This window comes from Cuculus canorus, chromosome 6 (assembly GCF_017976375.1).
Source record: "Cuculus canorus isolate bCucCan1 chromosome 6, bCucCan1.pri, whole genome shotgun sequence".
Taxonomy (NCBI): Eukaryota; Metazoa; Chordata; class Aves; order Cuculiformes; family Cuculidae; genus Cuculus; species Cuculus canorus.
The window spans coordinates 29,743,127-29,760,363 of record NC_071406.1 but is presented as its reverse complement, the minus strand read 5'-3'; the positions used below and the strand labels follow the sequence as shown (position 1 = coordinate 29,760,363).

General features: G+C 37.6%; 1 protein-coding gene across 2 annotated transcripts in view; it reads right to left on the bottom strand.

The window, feature by feature from the left end:
- TRAK2 (trafficking kinesin protein 2) overlaps window positions 1-17,237 on the bottom strand; it is a 25,609-nt gene extending 8,372 nt beyond the window's left edge. The window contains exons 1-10 of one of the 2 annotated variants that reach the window (XM_054070063.1): window positions 17,100-17,237; window positions 11,234-11,558; window positions 10,268-10,462; window positions 6,752-6,805; window positions 5,904-5,974; window positions 5,126-5,242; window positions 3,734-3,943; window positions 2,254-2,332; window positions 396-526; window positions 127-201 (exon numbers count right to left, since the gene is read on the bottom strand). In XM_054070063.1, the coding sequence (XP_053926038.1) occupies window positions 127-201; window positions 396-526; window positions 2,254-2,332; window positions 3,734-3,943; window positions 5,126-5,242; window positions 5,904-5,974; window positions 6,752-6,805; window positions 10,268-10,462; window positions 11,234-11,267 (966 nt within the window). In that variant the 5' untranslated portion in view covers window positions 11,268-11,558; window positions 17,100-17,237. The remainder of the gene's footprint in view (window positions 1-126; window positions 202-395; window positions 527-2,253; window positions 2,333-3,733; window positions 3,944-5,125; window positions 5,243-5,903; window positions 5,975-6,751; window positions 6,806-10,267; window positions 10,463-11,233; window positions 11,559-17,099) is intronic. The other variant, XM_054070064.1, reaches the window with a different exon arrangement.

The following is a 17,237-nucleotide window of genomic DNA, read 5'->3' as shown; positions in this document are numbered from 1 at the left end:
AACCACAACCAAAAATGAAAAGCCCCATATATTTAAAAAGCAAGAGTACCCATTCTTAGTTTTCCATTCTCTTATACTCTATTCTGAACATTTATCTAAATGTATATATATAGAAACCTTAAGTACCTCTGCTGTCAGTTGTCTCTGAGCATCTTTAGAAGCTTGTAAATGAAGTTTCAGCTCCTCCTTTTCAAGCACATGCTGAAAGCACAAAAAGGCACTTATTTTCTCAGCCAATTCTCACAGCAGATCCTCTGCCATAGTTTCCACTCTCTCGCAATGTTATTCTCTTGCAGCGTAACCCCCTTGCAAGTCAATTTTTACCTGCTGTAAGCACTGGCACGCACACACACACATGCATGTGGCGCACACGATCTTCATCAGCATTTACTTACTTCTTTGAGTTTATGCTGAAGATCAACAATCTGAGACAAGAGGGATGAGATCTCTTCCTGGTAGCGAACCACCTCCTCACTCTTCTCTGACAACTCCTCCGTTATTCTGGAAATTTGAGCATTCGTTTGCCCTACAAAACGTAACAGGAACTTAGTAGCTTTTCCCAACAGATGACAAAAAACCAAAATGAACCCCCAAACCAGAAAAGATCAGTGAAAGTCAACAACGATCTGCAAAATGACCAATACTTTAAGGAAATCAACCCATAGCACAAAGAGTAGGTGCCTTAGAATACTCATAAGGAAAAGATAAAGAGAAACAGTGGGGAGGAGGAAGAGAATGAGCGTTAACTTCAAACACATGTGTATTAAGACCTAAGTACGCAGAAATTGAAATACATATCACAGGTATGTGAAATGACCATAATAAAATCCAAGGTAAGCTGTTATAAACTATTTCAATTTACACACTGGCTCATGACCAAGGCCAGATGCGGAATATGTGAATAAGTCAGGCTCTGAACTGACCCTGTTATTAACTACTATCCTCTGTAAGTAAAGGCATTTTGTCAGACCTTGTCAAATATAACACACCTGTTCAGCTCCTGACTCTGGTCCCTCAAAGACCCACTGCACAGAATTTTCAGTTTCTTTTTTCCTTTAAGCAAGCACTTAATCAAGTGAGATGGCAAAGCAACTCAAAAAAAAATGAAATACTTTTATGCTGTCAGCACTGCTTGCATCCTTGCCCAGAAAGCATAACAAAGTCATAATAAAGTCTGAGCAATCTTGCATAAAGGTCACAGTACAAATTTAATGGTTATTGTACCTCACACATCTACTGCAGAACAGGGTCCTGCCCATGGGCCTGTGGACATTTAGGCTTACAATTGGGTATCTTATTCCCAAAGACACAAATTTTAAAGCTGTACCCTACACATCTTTCGGGAGAAGGTTCTTTCTGTGAGTCCAAATTACCTAGCATGCCTACATGTGCTATGGAATTGGACAAAACAGAACTCACAGACATTCTCAGTGAAGTAAATTAGGAGACCTTATATATAATAACTTCTATTTGCAAAGGATATATAATTTCTCAGAGGGAACGGAGTAAATCAGCAACCAAGTGTCAATTCATAGTATTTTGTCATCTGAAACAAGAAAAATCAAGCAGCAATCCAGTTTTCTTTATGGTGATTGTACTGAAAAAATTATCTTAAAAGGTTATTAAGCACAAAATAATTCGCACACATCAAATGACTACAGATAAAAAACTGTACTACCAGGTTACACAATCACCAAACCAGAAAAAGGACTGTTTCAGAACACTTACGTGCATTTGTATAAGATTAGCTGCAATTCTTTGGAAATAAGTAGTCCCCAAAGGAAATATGGACAACTGTTCTAGACAAATTAAAACACTTGCCAGTTTAAATGCTTTGGTTCATAACACATAGTTTAAAAATAAACTCTGTTCATAAATATATAGTAATTTAGAATGAGCATTTAAGAGTCTATGCACCGATAGATTTCAATGTCATATGTGCTGAATATTCTGTACAAGGAGTATATTTTGTTGATTTTCCAGTGTCTGTAGGCTTCTGTTTAGTAGGTTTATGAGCACTTGATTTTGTGTTCATTTTCTCCTTCAACACACAGCACAGGTACCTGAATTTTATGCCAGAGAGAAACCTGCTGAAATATAGAAAGAATTTTGCACTTGAGTAAAAAGCAAGACTTGAATAACTGGCATAAATTACTGAAGCTTAGGTTTGGATTCAGGGATAGCTAAGAAGGTGTAGGCACTAGGTATTTCAAATACTGCTTTGCCATTGCAAGGCACACCCTGGATACTCACGGAGCTCTTTGACACAGTCATTGACCAGTTGCTGTTCCTTCTCTTCATACGTAATTGTTTCTGTCTTCAGGTGGCAAGCCTTCAAAAAAATTATGGGTATTTCGATTTCAGTTTATCTACACATATATTGAGATGGGTATTCCCCAACCAGTCTGTTTAGACTGGAAATTTTCTGGGCCAGAAACCAAGTATCAGAACAACACCAAGCACAACAGATTCCCGCTTTTGTTTCAATGGTGAGGTGGATTTAAAATATTAAATTTTACACATTTAAGTCATCTTATATTCCAGATTGTTTGCCAGTAAGTGAGTCACCATAAAACTTAATCACTGGGTTTATTACATTACCCAAGCAAAAAAAGAAGACATAAACGCTTCCTTACATTGTGCTATCACTTGAAACTTGAAAAGGAGACTCAATATGATTGAGGCTATTCAAGTCAGCCAAGGTTACATTATATCACAGAATTATACCAGTTTCTTTTCAACTCCACTTTTCCACACTAATATAGACTGAAATAATCCCTGGTCTGTAAAGTTCTGTAATCATTTACAGGGTTAGCAGCATAATAAAAGCAATGTGACCTTCTCCTCCGGCACTATTAAACAATTCATTTGGTCTTAGGGAGTCTTAGGAAGGATGTGCATCTTGGGATGAATATTTTGTAGACAACAAGAGAAAAAGTACATTTTCCTCACATTAAAGGAAACTAGTCTCTGTTGTAACATGCTGCTTTTAGGAAAGGTTCACATTAAAAAAAACAAAACCAAAACAAAAAAACATATGCACCAAACAATCATCCCCCCACCTTTCTTACAAACATATCTCGCTTTTAACCAGTTCCTTATTTCACAAATTCCACTTGCCACCTCTGAAGAAGAGGCACCACATCTGTAAATTCTGATTCATGCAACCATAGCTGTTTATTCCATGACTTTTATAGCCATTTATTCAGTCTGGCCATTTAGTTCTTATAATGGCACAGTTCCTGTATTCATGTTTTACACATGAAAGATCAATTAAAACGCAGAAACTAATCACATAGTCAAAACTAAGTGTGTCTTTAAAAGAATTTGAGTAGATTACTAACCCTTGATACTGAATACAGGCTGACAAAAAAAATGTAATGTCAATGCAATTGAATTCTCCAAACACGAGTATTAACCGCAGTCAGATTTGTATCAAAACATGTTGCACAAACTTGAGGGTCTGATGGGTCCAAGTACTTTTGCTGGGTGCTTACATATTCTTTCACCATAAAGGCATTGAGAAAGGACTACCAGAGGACTCTGGAGATAATGAGGAGTAGTGAAGAAAATGGAAGGATGTGAGTGGTGGAGGGAATGCCTTTGGGTATGATTTGAATACAGCAACACAAAATAGTCATATGCTTCAAAAGAAGCCCAAATGTTAAATTTTTAACCATCCTGATGTATTTCATATGCAGCATATGTGGCGTACACTGTAAGTTGGGTATACCTTTGATCGGAGAGCAAGGTTCTCCTCTTCCAGCTCCCTGAGTTTATCTTGCAAGACGTCCAAGTGCAACAGATCATGTGATATATTGAAAGACTCATTGAAACGAAGTGGTGTAGAACAGCTGGAATCTGTTTCACTCTCCTCGGAAGCAATCGAAACAATACGAAGCAGGTCATCTTTCTTTGACAGTTCATGCTGCAGCTGGTTAACCTATGAGAAAAGATCATCAGCTTGTGAATTATCCTTTAGCTACACAATATTATGGTGTATTACTTAGGCAGCTTGTGGAACATCACTGCTCCAGCCTAAACTGTCAATAAAAAATAGCTCACAGGTCACAACTGATCTATATTTGCACATAGCATTCAGGCTCTGTTTATTTTATAGAAAGTTCACAAAATCATAATTTTAACACTGTAAGGGAAACTGAAAATTCAAGATAACATACAAATGGACTATCTTTTTAATACTTAAAAATAATTTTCCAGCTGCTTTGATACATGTTTACATTTTAACATGCTGTCATTTTTACTTTGACCATTTTTCTGAACCATAACTTCATGGAGAAAAGGACTGATAGACGTCTACTACCCCCTCCCAAGTCTACACATTAAATAAACTGCAGGACAAATAAAAATGAGAGTAGAGACAGATCACATGCAGATAAAGTCTACTTTGCCTGTTTACAATTTTACATGAATACATAAATTTATGCTATCCTACAGTATGTATTTACTACCAGCATACTGTTTTACACAAGCAGCTGAATCCATTTCTCTGTAACTGAGACTATATCGGTTGACCTTAGGCTTTAAAAAACTTAGGAGGCTTTATAGGCTGTCAACTATTTAATTAATTTTTTAAGAAATAACAACAAAGAAAAGATTAGATCAAGAAACTGTGCTTAAAGGAACAGATGACGTAAAGATCTTGAGCTGATTTCAGTTTTCATTAATTTAATTTTTTTTTTCCTTTTTTGCCATTTTCTGGCTGTTTCCTCACCTGTGAAGTTGTTATGTAGCAGGTTGTATCAAATACCAACCACTTACTTTGACTTAGATTATTACATTTTTAGTTTAATAGCAGGATATCTGACGGATGGTCAAAACAAACACTTTGAAAATGCAGTCCTGCTGTAGATATACCATAACTAATGTTCTTGTAATTTCTCAGTAACTACCATGTCCAGTCCTCATAGTCCATTCTTGTACTGAAAAAACTGACTGAACTATGACAATTAGGAGAATGACTTCTAAGCAGAATTCTGTAGTTTGGGAGCAGCAATCATTTGCTTTCACAACGAAAGAATATATTTCTATTAATATTCTTCCTGTCATCAAAAAAATTAAAAAAAAAGAAGAAAAGAAAAAAAGAAGAAAAAAGAATACTCACTCGATCTAGTGTTTGGCCTAACTGTTCTTCTAGTGCTTCATTCTGTTCCGTCAACAGATGGTTTCGCTTTAGGAGGGCTTGTCCAATTCGAGCCGCCAGTTCCAGGTCTCGATCTTTCTGCTCACAAAATGAGAACAAATGTCTACTTTTGATCAGATAAGATTTAAATTCAGAGAGTTTTTGATTTTCCTAGCTATTGTTTAATGCATCTCCACTCTGTGATCGCCCTTCACTCTCACATCGATGAACACTGTTAGAACAATGATTAATGCTCCATCATTTCGATCCAGAACACATTCATACCTGTGTTTCTTGATACAGCACATTCTCGTCCACAAACACATGCAGTAACAATGGGAAGGGAAAGCACCGAACCTGGAGTTTTGGTTTTTGTGCTGGGTTCTGGAGAGGTTATACAGGCTCTGCTGAATCATACAAAGAAGCCACATATGCTTAGGCATGTGGTCTTTGAAGTGACACTTTCTCCAGAACAGACTGCTTAACCTGACTAGCAATGAGAGGGTAAAAGCAAAAGAGCAACAGGAATGTAGAAGCAAGCTGTTTCTTTCTTAGATCTCACTGGCTCCATGGGTGCCCACAGTTTTGTTAAATTTTGTTTATGAGACACTGCAACCCAGTGGGCAGCTTCTCATCACCCCTGTGTTTGATAAGCAGCTCCTGGAGATAACTGAACCAGTATTTCCAGTAGCTGAATAAAACCCTTCCTCAAACACATGTCCGCAAATATATGAACATAGCATTACAGAGATGAGCATACCTCAGCTAACAGATGTTTGACCATGTCAGCATCACTGTACGTTTTCTGCTCCACATTATCTGTGCCAAGAACTGAGAAGAAAAAACCACAAATACTGAAGCAGCTTAAGTACAAGAAAACTGGGAAAGCAGAGAGCTAAAACTCAGAGGCTGTTGTTTATATACAAATACAGTACTGTACAAGTACAGTGGAGGCCAGCTTAACTTCAGAAATATGAAGCAATACTCCTCTGGGAGCCTGATACAAGAAAGTATTGAACATTTACAACTTTCACCAATATTAGTTAAAATTTTAAGTACTCACACATCCTTCGAATTTAGAAAAAGAAAAAAAAATCTCTTAATATCAACTTTTTGATATTAATAGTTAAGCTATTAAATCCCCAGCCTGCTGTGGAGAGAGAGAAGAGTATATTGGAGCATACCCAAATACAGCTGAACACACCTGCAGACTTTACTCTTGAAACAAAATTCCCATTAGCATGTGTGACAGCTACACATAGGAAGCATGGAGACCCCAAAGATCAGTCATGAAAATGCATTTATGAAGCGCTGGATTACCTTAGAAACCATTACAAAGAAATGGGATAACGTATGTCTGAAATTCTGATGTAGCAGTAAATCCTACCTTACTGATTGAGCGACTTTGAAGTTTGAAGAGTTTGTAAAGTTATTTAAAAACTGAGAACAGCTAGGATTCGAAAAACAGGACTGAGTCAAGAATAAACAAAGCATGAAGAATTTGCAACAACTCTGAACAAAACACAGTGGTAAACCACAAAGCACTGGTCTGTTCTACTTCTTGACCTGAGAAATAGAAGATTCTACTAAAGAAGAAATCTTAATTACCTTGAGGAAATTTGTGAGACGCAGTCAAGGAGGAGGAAGGAAGTTCAATAAGAGCTAGTGGCAGAAAATGAATGATAGGAGGGGAAAAAAAGAACAAAGAGGAGACAGAATTAAAATGTAAGGAAATAGGTGATTTATTTACATGTATCCACCACCACCACAAAATGAATACATGTGTAAAATTACTTTCTACACTATTAAAAACTTTCTTAGAACTTCTAAAGAACCATTTAAATACGTTTCTCTTCAGGAGCAGAATTATAAGTCTCAGTCGTAGGTGATGGAAGTTTATGCTTGTCCTAGTGCTACAGAAAGTTGCTATTTTTGCTTTATTGAACCAGGACCACGAAAGTAACGGCAGCAGCAATATAAACTTAACAAATATAGAAGTATCTGCTTCAGCTGGAGGTCTAAGTTAACCTGTTTTGAACCTAATTCCATCATCACTGCACTGCCAAATGAGATTACTACGGATTTCGTCTAAATCTATTCCTGAAGATTTCCTTGACTCTTCTAGCTTATGTATATCTGATTCATACTCTGAATACATAGTGATATTTGTTCTTAAGTCTTTTCCTTGTTTGTTCTTGCTGAGGACTGCACACTATGAGATACTGAAGTGCCAAGCTGATCACCTTTACCTATGTTATATAAGATATGCATGTCCTTCACATACATTTGACCCTAATTAACCTTTTAAAACATAACACTAACGCTATGCTAGGAACAAAAGCAGGTTGCATTTTAGTGTAGAAATAAACTCTCTTGCATTATTAAAAGAAAGAAGAATGAAAGAACAGCATAGAAGAAAAAGTGTTGCTGAACCATTTCTTTAAAAGCTTAAGAGAAAAAGAAATCAAACTCAGAAACTGAACACTTTTTTATCAAGTAGATTGGTAGGCATAAAACCTCAACACACACTGTTCAAGTATTGGGAAGCTTTGAACTTAGAGCAGTACCATTTACTAATTCTATTTCTAAGCAGGGCAAAAAATAGAAACTTCACAAAATCTGAAGTATCCATCTATCAGCAGCATAACATACACTTGGGAGGTCAGTTTTACTGCACCACTTGGTTCCCGATATTGGTTGCCAAGAGAGGACTCTGAACTCATCTGGCTTACTAGTATTTGGAAAATTCACTGCACAAAGATAAGTATGTCTCAGCTATTACAGGCAGAATATTACAGCCAGCTCTCCTGTGGCAACTGTTTCCACCACATGATTTCAAGTTAAAAGCTTTTATTTGGCGCTAAGTCACCTTAACAAAGATTTACACTAATTACATATAAGGTTACTCAGGTAGGTAGGTTCCTAAAAATCAAAACCAAATATACTTACTCTGATATATCACAGAACTAACAGCTTTGAAACTTAGCCCTATACAACTTTTGTTATTTTCTTACACTACAGGATCGAAATTTTACTTTTCTCTTGTGAACACGCACATGCGGAAGCTCTCCTCACTCACCCTGCCCAGTGAAAGCTGCAAGCAACTCTTCATTTTGGTTAATATTCTTGTTGTATTGTGCCATGTCTCTTTACTCACACATATGAAGTAATTCAGGTCTTCCTAGGCTACCACAGTTGATGCAGAGAATATTCTTCCACCTCACTGAAAACACTGCCAGCGTGAACTCGAACTAGCCACTGGACAAACCTTCTAGTAGGCAGCAGCAGTCATAAAAAAAGGAGGAGCTCGAGTGCAATAACTGTTGTGCTGGTTAATTTTTTTTTCCCTTTGCTGTCAACTACAAATCCACTCAAACCATGAGTTTAGTACTCTCTTTAGGGAAACATTATAAAAATTGAGGAGGAGACACACACATAAAAAAGACAAGTTATGCTTTAAGAGTATGACAAATTTATTCTAATTCTAGCCAACAGAAAGAAAGATACAAATTTCACCTAACAAGCTGCTCATCAATGTTTATAACTAGATTTTGATTTATATCTGTATTTCTCTGGGACCTTCCCAGTATCTCCCTGTAAGTTACTAGGCTCAAAAAACCTAATGTGATGACTACTGCATTCAATCTCTTTGGACAGTTTGTAGGAGAAACATAAACCGTACTTATCTTGAGTTTGTATGACTCAGCATTTACTACAGTGTCCTTAAAGGATAGAATAAGTTTTGTACATTAGGCCTAACAGTTATGTTTTAATTTACTGTCAGCTCATTTTTGAGGATGTCAAGAAAACATCCATGGCAACTGTTCAAAAAAACCTCTCACAAGCAGTTTACTTTTTTCACAGGACACTTTGTATGGTTAAGAAGAACTTCTCACACCTACCACTTTCTGTAGTACCTTGATAGGCAAATAACACAAGACTGCCTTCACTGAAGCATTACTACTAAAATCCCTCCCTCTTGCTGCAGTTTGGAAATGCAGGCTCACACTGGCTGAAGTCCTTCTCTCAGAGCGCTGTGCTTCAAACTGTAACTGCAGGTGTCGACCAGAGAGCTTCAGCAGAGCTGCATTTGATGCAAAGTCCCTTCCAGCACTGATGGACTCTGACCCCACCTCTTTATAGTTAAAACTTGGAGGCAAGTACACATCCCACTGACTACACAACTGCTTCCAGTGAACTACAAAAGCGTTCACTCAACTAAAAAAATCAGTTTTCCTTGCAATATTATTATCAGAAACAGACTGAGCAATAAACACTGAGCAGCTTTCCAAATAATTCGCACAGTACAAAGAGTTCCAAGCCTGTAAATTCAACTGATAACAAGATAGTTTTAAATTGTCAAGTACTGAATTATATATATATCACTGAAGGTAATAATTCACTTTTACCTACTCATTTGCTATACACCTTGGGTGGAGGCTTAAAGCCCAAACAACAAAAAACCCTCTTAGAAGTGTCATGTATAAGGCAGAGGTAATCAGTACGAATTGTATATAAATACCAAGATTGTATATAAATAGCAAGTTCACTCTTCCAAGAAGTTTGTTCCAGAAGTTCCAATATATGGAAGAAAAAGGAATTCCCCATTTCTAGAAAGTGATTATAATGTATTCTCCTCTTTTCATACGAAAACACTTGGAACTGCAGGCAAGTAACTGTTCAGTTCCTCTGGCAGCCTTCTATACATTTGATTACTAACATACTAAATGTTTCATCATGTGATTGGAAGCTGTCTCTTTTCTCCCTTATGATCTGCTAGGTTTAAGGATAACTTACTTAATATTTTCAAAACTGGAAGGCAGCTACCAACACTGATCGCATAGCCACCTATCCGGCATTCAGACCATTTCTATCTCAAGAAGAAGATATTAACAGTATTTCAAATGTAATGTTGACACAAAATATCAGGGCAAACATCATCAAAAGAAACACAGTATGGTTAACATTACTGAAAACAGAGTTGCTGCACACTCGGTGTCTCTTGTATTACATCTAAGCTAGTGCAGACTAGGTTCCTGCTTATCAATATCACACATGCCCATTCTTATTTCTATCTCTTCCCTTGAACTGAGCTTTTTCAATCCTAGCCCCAGATATACGCACTCATGTAACGGAATGGCTCCCCATCACGAACTGGAGAAGAGATTTGAGGAAGATGTCCATGGCAGGCAGGGGACGAAATACAGTCTTGATTTTCATACAGGTACAGAGAGTCCACTCTTAACTTGTAATCAGGCAACTGTTCTTCTAGCATGCTCACCAACTCTACCTCAGGAAGATCCTCACTGGAGCAGGCATCTGAAAGTAAGTAAATGCCAGTAATAGTACACCACTATTAAATATGATGTATATTTAATATTGCTACAGTAGTATACATTCTATATACTATAGAACATACTTCAGTATATACAAATATAATACAGTAGATTTAAAAGGAATTATTCTGTACTGGACAAATTATCAGAATATTTATTGAACCAATACTTGATTGACATTGTAAGTTCCTCATCTTGACCTGACTCCACAGCTTCCTAGAAAACTGGTCTAGCCATGATTCCTTCCGACTTCTTGAATATGATTTATGTGATGAGTTTCAATTTTTATCTTTAAAACTGCTCATTGAACTAAAACACACACCTACATTTTACCAGCTACTTATTTTGTAAGGTTTCATTTGCTTTAGCATACACTTCACTTTTCTGAAGGAAATTCACATTTTTCTTGTTCTTCTGTTTATTCTAAGTTTAACATTGATTCTAATTTAATACTGTATATGAAATGTATACAATGATTATCTCTCCAACATTTCCACTAAAGATGAAGACTATCTTCTGTATCTTTCAATCAAAAAACATGCCAGTGTTGTTTATCAACACAAAGGATTTTACAAACAACATTTTACAATGGAAGTTGAACTTACAAGCTAGTTAAGAGCACTCATCATTTTTGTTCATTTGCAATATCAGCTGAACAATACAAAGAATGCGAAACTTAAGGCTGTCTTCAGGTTGGTGTTCTGGAACATGTTAGATACATTCAGGATTTGCAACAGTTAATTCTTAAACTTACCAGAGCTCTCCAAGCCCCTGTGATCAAAATTCATGAGTCCTTTCTTCACAGTTCACTTAAGTGGAAATAGCATTCTGTAGTCACATTGTGCACTGTCCCTTTATTGCTTTGGTAGAAAGATGGCTTTGGTTTAGAGACAGAGCGAGTGACAGCCATCAAGCCACTGAGACACTAACAAATCTGGCAGCAACTCACTTCTGTAGAGTGGTTCATACTGCAGCTGCATTGCCATCTTAGCACATGCTTAGTCCACCTGGGCTACTACTGAGCAGTATCTATAGGACATTTCATGTAAGCTTCAGGACCTTCTCCGCTTGGCCATCATCTAGAAATAAAACAAAGAGAATGCCAAAGTTTAACAGAATCCACTCCTTCAAACCAGATAGGTAAATTAATGTGACTTTGTCTCTTTCAGTCTGAATTTCCTCCCAGTACTATCATTTAACTGGGAAAAAAACAAAGTAAACAAACATTTTAATCCCCACTTTACATATTACACGTAAAATGTAGCACTAAAAGTGTCTTTTCCCTGCAGCCTCTCTCTCCTTCAGCCTTTGCCAATTACCCATTTCTCTCTACCATACCTTCTTTTCCATATAATACTTAGTGTATAACAGGTTCATTCACTGAAATGAGGTGTTTGTCTTTTAATCTAAAGGACAGCAGCTCCATCTAAACAGAAATTTTCTTCAGACTGTTATGTTTATTTAAAGTGGTGAATTCTAAAGGCGGGATTTCAAACCCATCATTCTTAGCATTTTGATTGTTAAGAAAAAATGTTTTATAGGACTCTTTGTTTTAACCTCTTCTCTTTAAAAGTCTGTTAATTAAAAATTGGATCTAGCAGAAATTTACTTTGTGGATTATGACAAAAAATTGTGTTTCCTCTTCAGCAGGGACTCATTTAAACCAGAAATGAATCTACCGAGACTTAGTGAGATGATCCGTCAGAACAGTTTAATACAGTAAAAACTCTGCTGTTCTCTTGCCAAGACTGATAATCGTCTTTCATGTAAAATACAAGAATAGTCCTAGATGACAGCAAAATATAAAATTAAGGAGAACAAAAGTGATTTCCCTCCTCCTACATTCAGTAAACACAAAATTCTCCTGAAATCTTATATTAATTTCAAACTTGCTCTTAACAGTTTCCCCAAGATCTCCCATCACCAAGAACAATTATAGGTTTGTGTCACTGCCTGTCGCAACCTCTCATTTGACAAGATCAAAATGGACAGAGCAGGAGCTTTTTAAAGAAAGCCTGGAGCCTGCCAGTTCATCTGTTTGTAGACTTGGCAAGAGACCAAAAAAGAACTTTCTCCCATTAAGGTCAGCTCATGCTTGTGAGCAATATCGTCTTGCTCCGCCATTTCTTAATAGATGTACTTTATTATCCATATTAGAGACTTATTAAAACCAGTTAAGACTGAGATTTCAGAAACATTTGCTAACTGAATGCATAGCTGTTTCTAATGTGATTTTTTTCAACAGGCTGTTTTTTAAATGGATTGCAGAAAAGCATTAACTACACATCTCAGTTCAGCCAAAGAGGGAAAAATAAAAAATAAAAAATCATTTGGCTCCAAGTTTTCTAGAGCGCCAGCCAACATCAAGCCACTGAATTGAAAGGGCAACCTCCTTTATAAATCCTTTGAGGAGATTGCTAGATAAGCGAACCATAAAAGTTAATGCTCACATTTCCAATGCTTCTCACTGCTTTTGTGTACTGTGCCATGGGGCAACTTCTCTGGAAATTCAAACAGCTAATGCGCTGTGCAGAACTCCCTGAATGTGACTCCATGACCCTTTCACTCTGCAGCTATAAAACTATTTCCTAAGTACAGATCCCTTCTGCAAGTTACAACTGTAATTAAATACACCTAGGTAAAACCCATAAAATTTACAACTTGGCTTTAAAATACATGACTGCGCTATAAAAAGATGGTCTAGAAATTGAAATTGTTAAATTATGCCCAAAGGCATGTTTGAAACAGAGGCCAGAAAACTTTCTCAGATATTCTTTTAAATATGTATTATTAAAGATTATTTCCACTGTCAGTTTACTATATTCATTCCACACAGATCTACTTCTCATCAGTTTTGTCCCCTTACTCTCTCACAGGCCAATTTCCCATTGATGTTTGAATCTTTTACAAACAGGTTAACTGAACATACAAAATCAAACCAAAACAAAACTTAAAAAAATTAAAGCATAACCAACAGAAAAATAGGAAGGGCTGGAAAAACACACTAAAAGCACTAAAAAAACCACACATCAACTGTCTATTAAATGGTAAGATGTCACAGGACAGGACACAAGAACAGGAACCACATATTCCACTAAAACATTGATATTCCAACACATGATTCGAGCTTAGTCAAAGAGACAAAAATTAGTTCTCCTGACCACAACAGGAATTTTCATTCATTTTTCCTTCAGTGACTCAGAAGATCTCAGCCAAGATTAACTCGCAAAAGCAATACTGAGTAAAGCCTTAGAAAAGCTCAAACAGCTATAAAAATTTATAAATTGTCTTCTCTTTGTAACTACTGCTTTGAACAATTCAATATATATACAAAAAGGCAGTTGTTCCATTATATTTCAGAATGTAATTCTGAATACATTCTACCACTAGACAACTCTAATTCAAATTTGAATTACCAGAAAACAATGTGAGTTGCTTTTACAACTGAAAACCGCAGACAAACAGATGTGCATGTTTATTTCTTTGTGCATAAAAAGTTAAACACGTATCCAAAATGCTGGCACCTATTTTGACAACATCCAAGCTCAAATATAAACATCCTGCTGTGCTCCACTTGTTGAGAGCACCCGACTCCTCACAAGTTTGGTCTTTAGAGAGACCAAAATAGATCTGCTCCTCTGTTCAACTGCAGGATGCAAGGCATCAGGCTACAACTAATAGAAAATTTCAACAAAAAAGAAGATTCCAACTTGATTGAGAGAAGGCAATATCCATTTTCAAAAAGTAAGCCAACAGAACAACTTAATCATTCTGGGATGATGATTTTACTCCTCTGTAATTATTAAATTTAAACCAAAAATTTAACGGTCATTAACACGATACCTTTTTAATTACTAAAACTGGAATCGTGTCAAGCCAGCTAATACCACTAAACATACCTTATATTTCAAGGTTAATGAAACAGTTCTATTCTTATAACAAACACGACCGCCCTGAACTACTGCCAAAACATTCCTGGGAATAGTGCTCAGCAGCAGAGGCCAAATCTTTCAACACTGTATAGTATGAGATGAAGGCCAAAGGACTGTATACAGAAAAACAAATCTAATGGAACATGAACTTTGTCTTTCTGTGTGCCGAATACCTGTCATTTTCAGCCATTACTGTCCCCACAGAAACCTATTTAGTGCTTGTGCTTCTCTTATGTAAGATTAAAAAAAAACATTTAAAAGAGTAGGTCAACACAGTCGTAATAATCCTAACAAGTGTAATAATCACAACCAAATCTGCAACAGGCCTTCATCCATAAATAGTATCGTATAAGAAATTATCTGTAACAAAACGAAACACACACCCCACCCATCTCTTGGGTTGTTTTTAATTTGGGATGGGGATAAAGGCTCAGAGAGGAAGATGGAGAAAACCTCATAGAAGATGATGACTATTCAAGGGGGTTCATGAAGCTGACCACAACGGTTCCTTCATCCTTTTTACCCAGAGTTACACCAAGGCAGAGCCACTTGTTCTCTTTGTCTGCCATTGGTAATAATACCTACTCTCCAGAAGTGCCAAAACTACCTGTTAAGTATATTTTTATATACTTTATGCTTATGTATACATGTGTACTGCTGAACACAATAGCTTGATAGTAAGATATTTTTAAGTCTTACATGCTCGGAGGTTGTCTATGCTACCCTTAGCACACAGTGTAAAAACAGCAAATGCTTAACTAAAGTTTAACTTTATCTGACACTATGAAAGCTATCTACATGAAATGCCCATATCAAGTTTCACAAACTAATTCTCTTCTGTAAATGAGCAATCATAGCATTACTACGTGTATGAATTATTTCTTGCAGGTAGACTTTTTCTTCCAAAAGAAAAAAACCTGCAAGAAATGATGTATACACATAGTAATGTTATGAACACAGGGGAACCAATCTCTCTTTTCAGAGGAAAAAAGAACTATCATGAATCCAGTACCTGTTGGATAGGGAGTACAAAAGTATTATATATGCTCTTCAGGCAAGTCCCATGCTAATATTTCATTATAAAAGTTGTTACAGGCTTCTTTTAAAATTGCAGTTTGTTCTCCATAAAGTATACTTGAAATGAACTTAATGTTTAAGTTAACTGAAATCACTAATGCTTTTGGGTGAAACAGAGCTGAATTCATCCAAGGAAGTTTTTAATACACACCCTAGCCAGTGCCCAGCGTTTTAGCAGTTACAATTCTATAGATATTAGAATAAACCAGACTGATCTATATGACTCAGTTAGCAGAGTATCAAACCAGCAATCAAACTAGATAAACAGATGTGTCACCTCTTTTGTAACCATCCCTGTGAAAATGCTTTTTTTTGCATCTTCTTGGAAAACTGGTCAATGAATTACATTTATCGTTCCTGAAAGACAGCCCTCAAAATGCTTATCCCAGCAAGCCCTGTGTTAGAGGAAAACAGGGAAACCACTGTCAGAAAAGTCTGCCATTTTCCTCTGTTTTCCACTATTCCTCTCTTGTAAGGCCTCATCTGTTGTACTGTGTCCAGTTCTAGAACCCTCAACATAAGAAGGATATGGACCTGTTGGAATGGGTCCAGAGGAGGCTACACAGATGATCAGAGGGCTGGAGCACCTCCCATATGAGAAATGGCTGAGAGAGTTGGGGTTGTTCAGCCTGGAGAAGAGAAGGCTCCAAGCAGACCTTATAGCAACCTTACAATACCTGAAGGGCTACAGGAAAGCTGGGGAGGGACTGTTTACAAAGGGTTGTAGTGATAGGATGAGGGGCAATGGGTATAAACTGGAGAGGGAAAGATTTAGACTGGGTATAAGGAGGAATTTTTTCACAATGAGGGCAGTGAGGCACAAGTTGCCCACAGAAGCTTTGTCTGCCCCATCCCTGGCGGTGTTCAAGGCCAGGTTGGATGGGCCTTAGGCAGCCTGGTCTGGTGGGAGGTGTCCCTGCCCATGGCAGGCGGGTTGGTACTGTATGACCTTTAAGGTCTGTTCCAACTCAAATTATTCTATGATTCTATGACTCCAAGACTCTAAGTCATACTTTCAGATACTCACAACAGAAATCTGATAGTAGACGACACCATCACTACAGAGCTGACAAATTTCAGGTACTAGAAATTACTGAAGCTGAATTGAAAAAAAATGCAAGGGACATGTAATTACAAAGAACTCTACCTCTTTTTGCTCAGAAATACATCTTTTGACGAGAAGTATCTGAAAGCAAACCTAAAATTGACTGCGTCACCTTGTCATATCGTGGTGAAGTTTAATTACCAGTAAATTAATTATCTGCATCGCTCGCAACCAGTCAACAATAACTCCGAAACATAACAGAAAAATAAGCACAAATGCAACAGCCTGAGGCTAAAGCTTGCTTTAAACATGAAAACAGGGAGATGCAACCGCTCACAGTGCTGTGAGGCTTCTGTCACAGGTGACAGAACAAAAGGCGTTTCCTGACAGACACTCTCCACACTTTACCGAGCCCATCAGAACCCCACAATCCCTTGCCCTTGAGCTGAGCGAGTCCCCAAGCTGTCCCCAAGCGGTGACATTAACCTCCCCCAGAGCGCGAGGGCAGCGCTGAAGGTCACGCAGGGTCAGGCGCTCTCGGCAAGGGGAGCGCTGAGCACCCCTACCTGCACCGCGCCGCGGAAAGGCTCCGGCCGACTGCGACACCACGCGGGGACCTTCGGTGCGTTCCAGGCGCGGAGGGCGCGACATCGGCACAGCGCAGACACACCTCTCCCTGGCCCCGCCCCTTTCTTGGCCCCGCC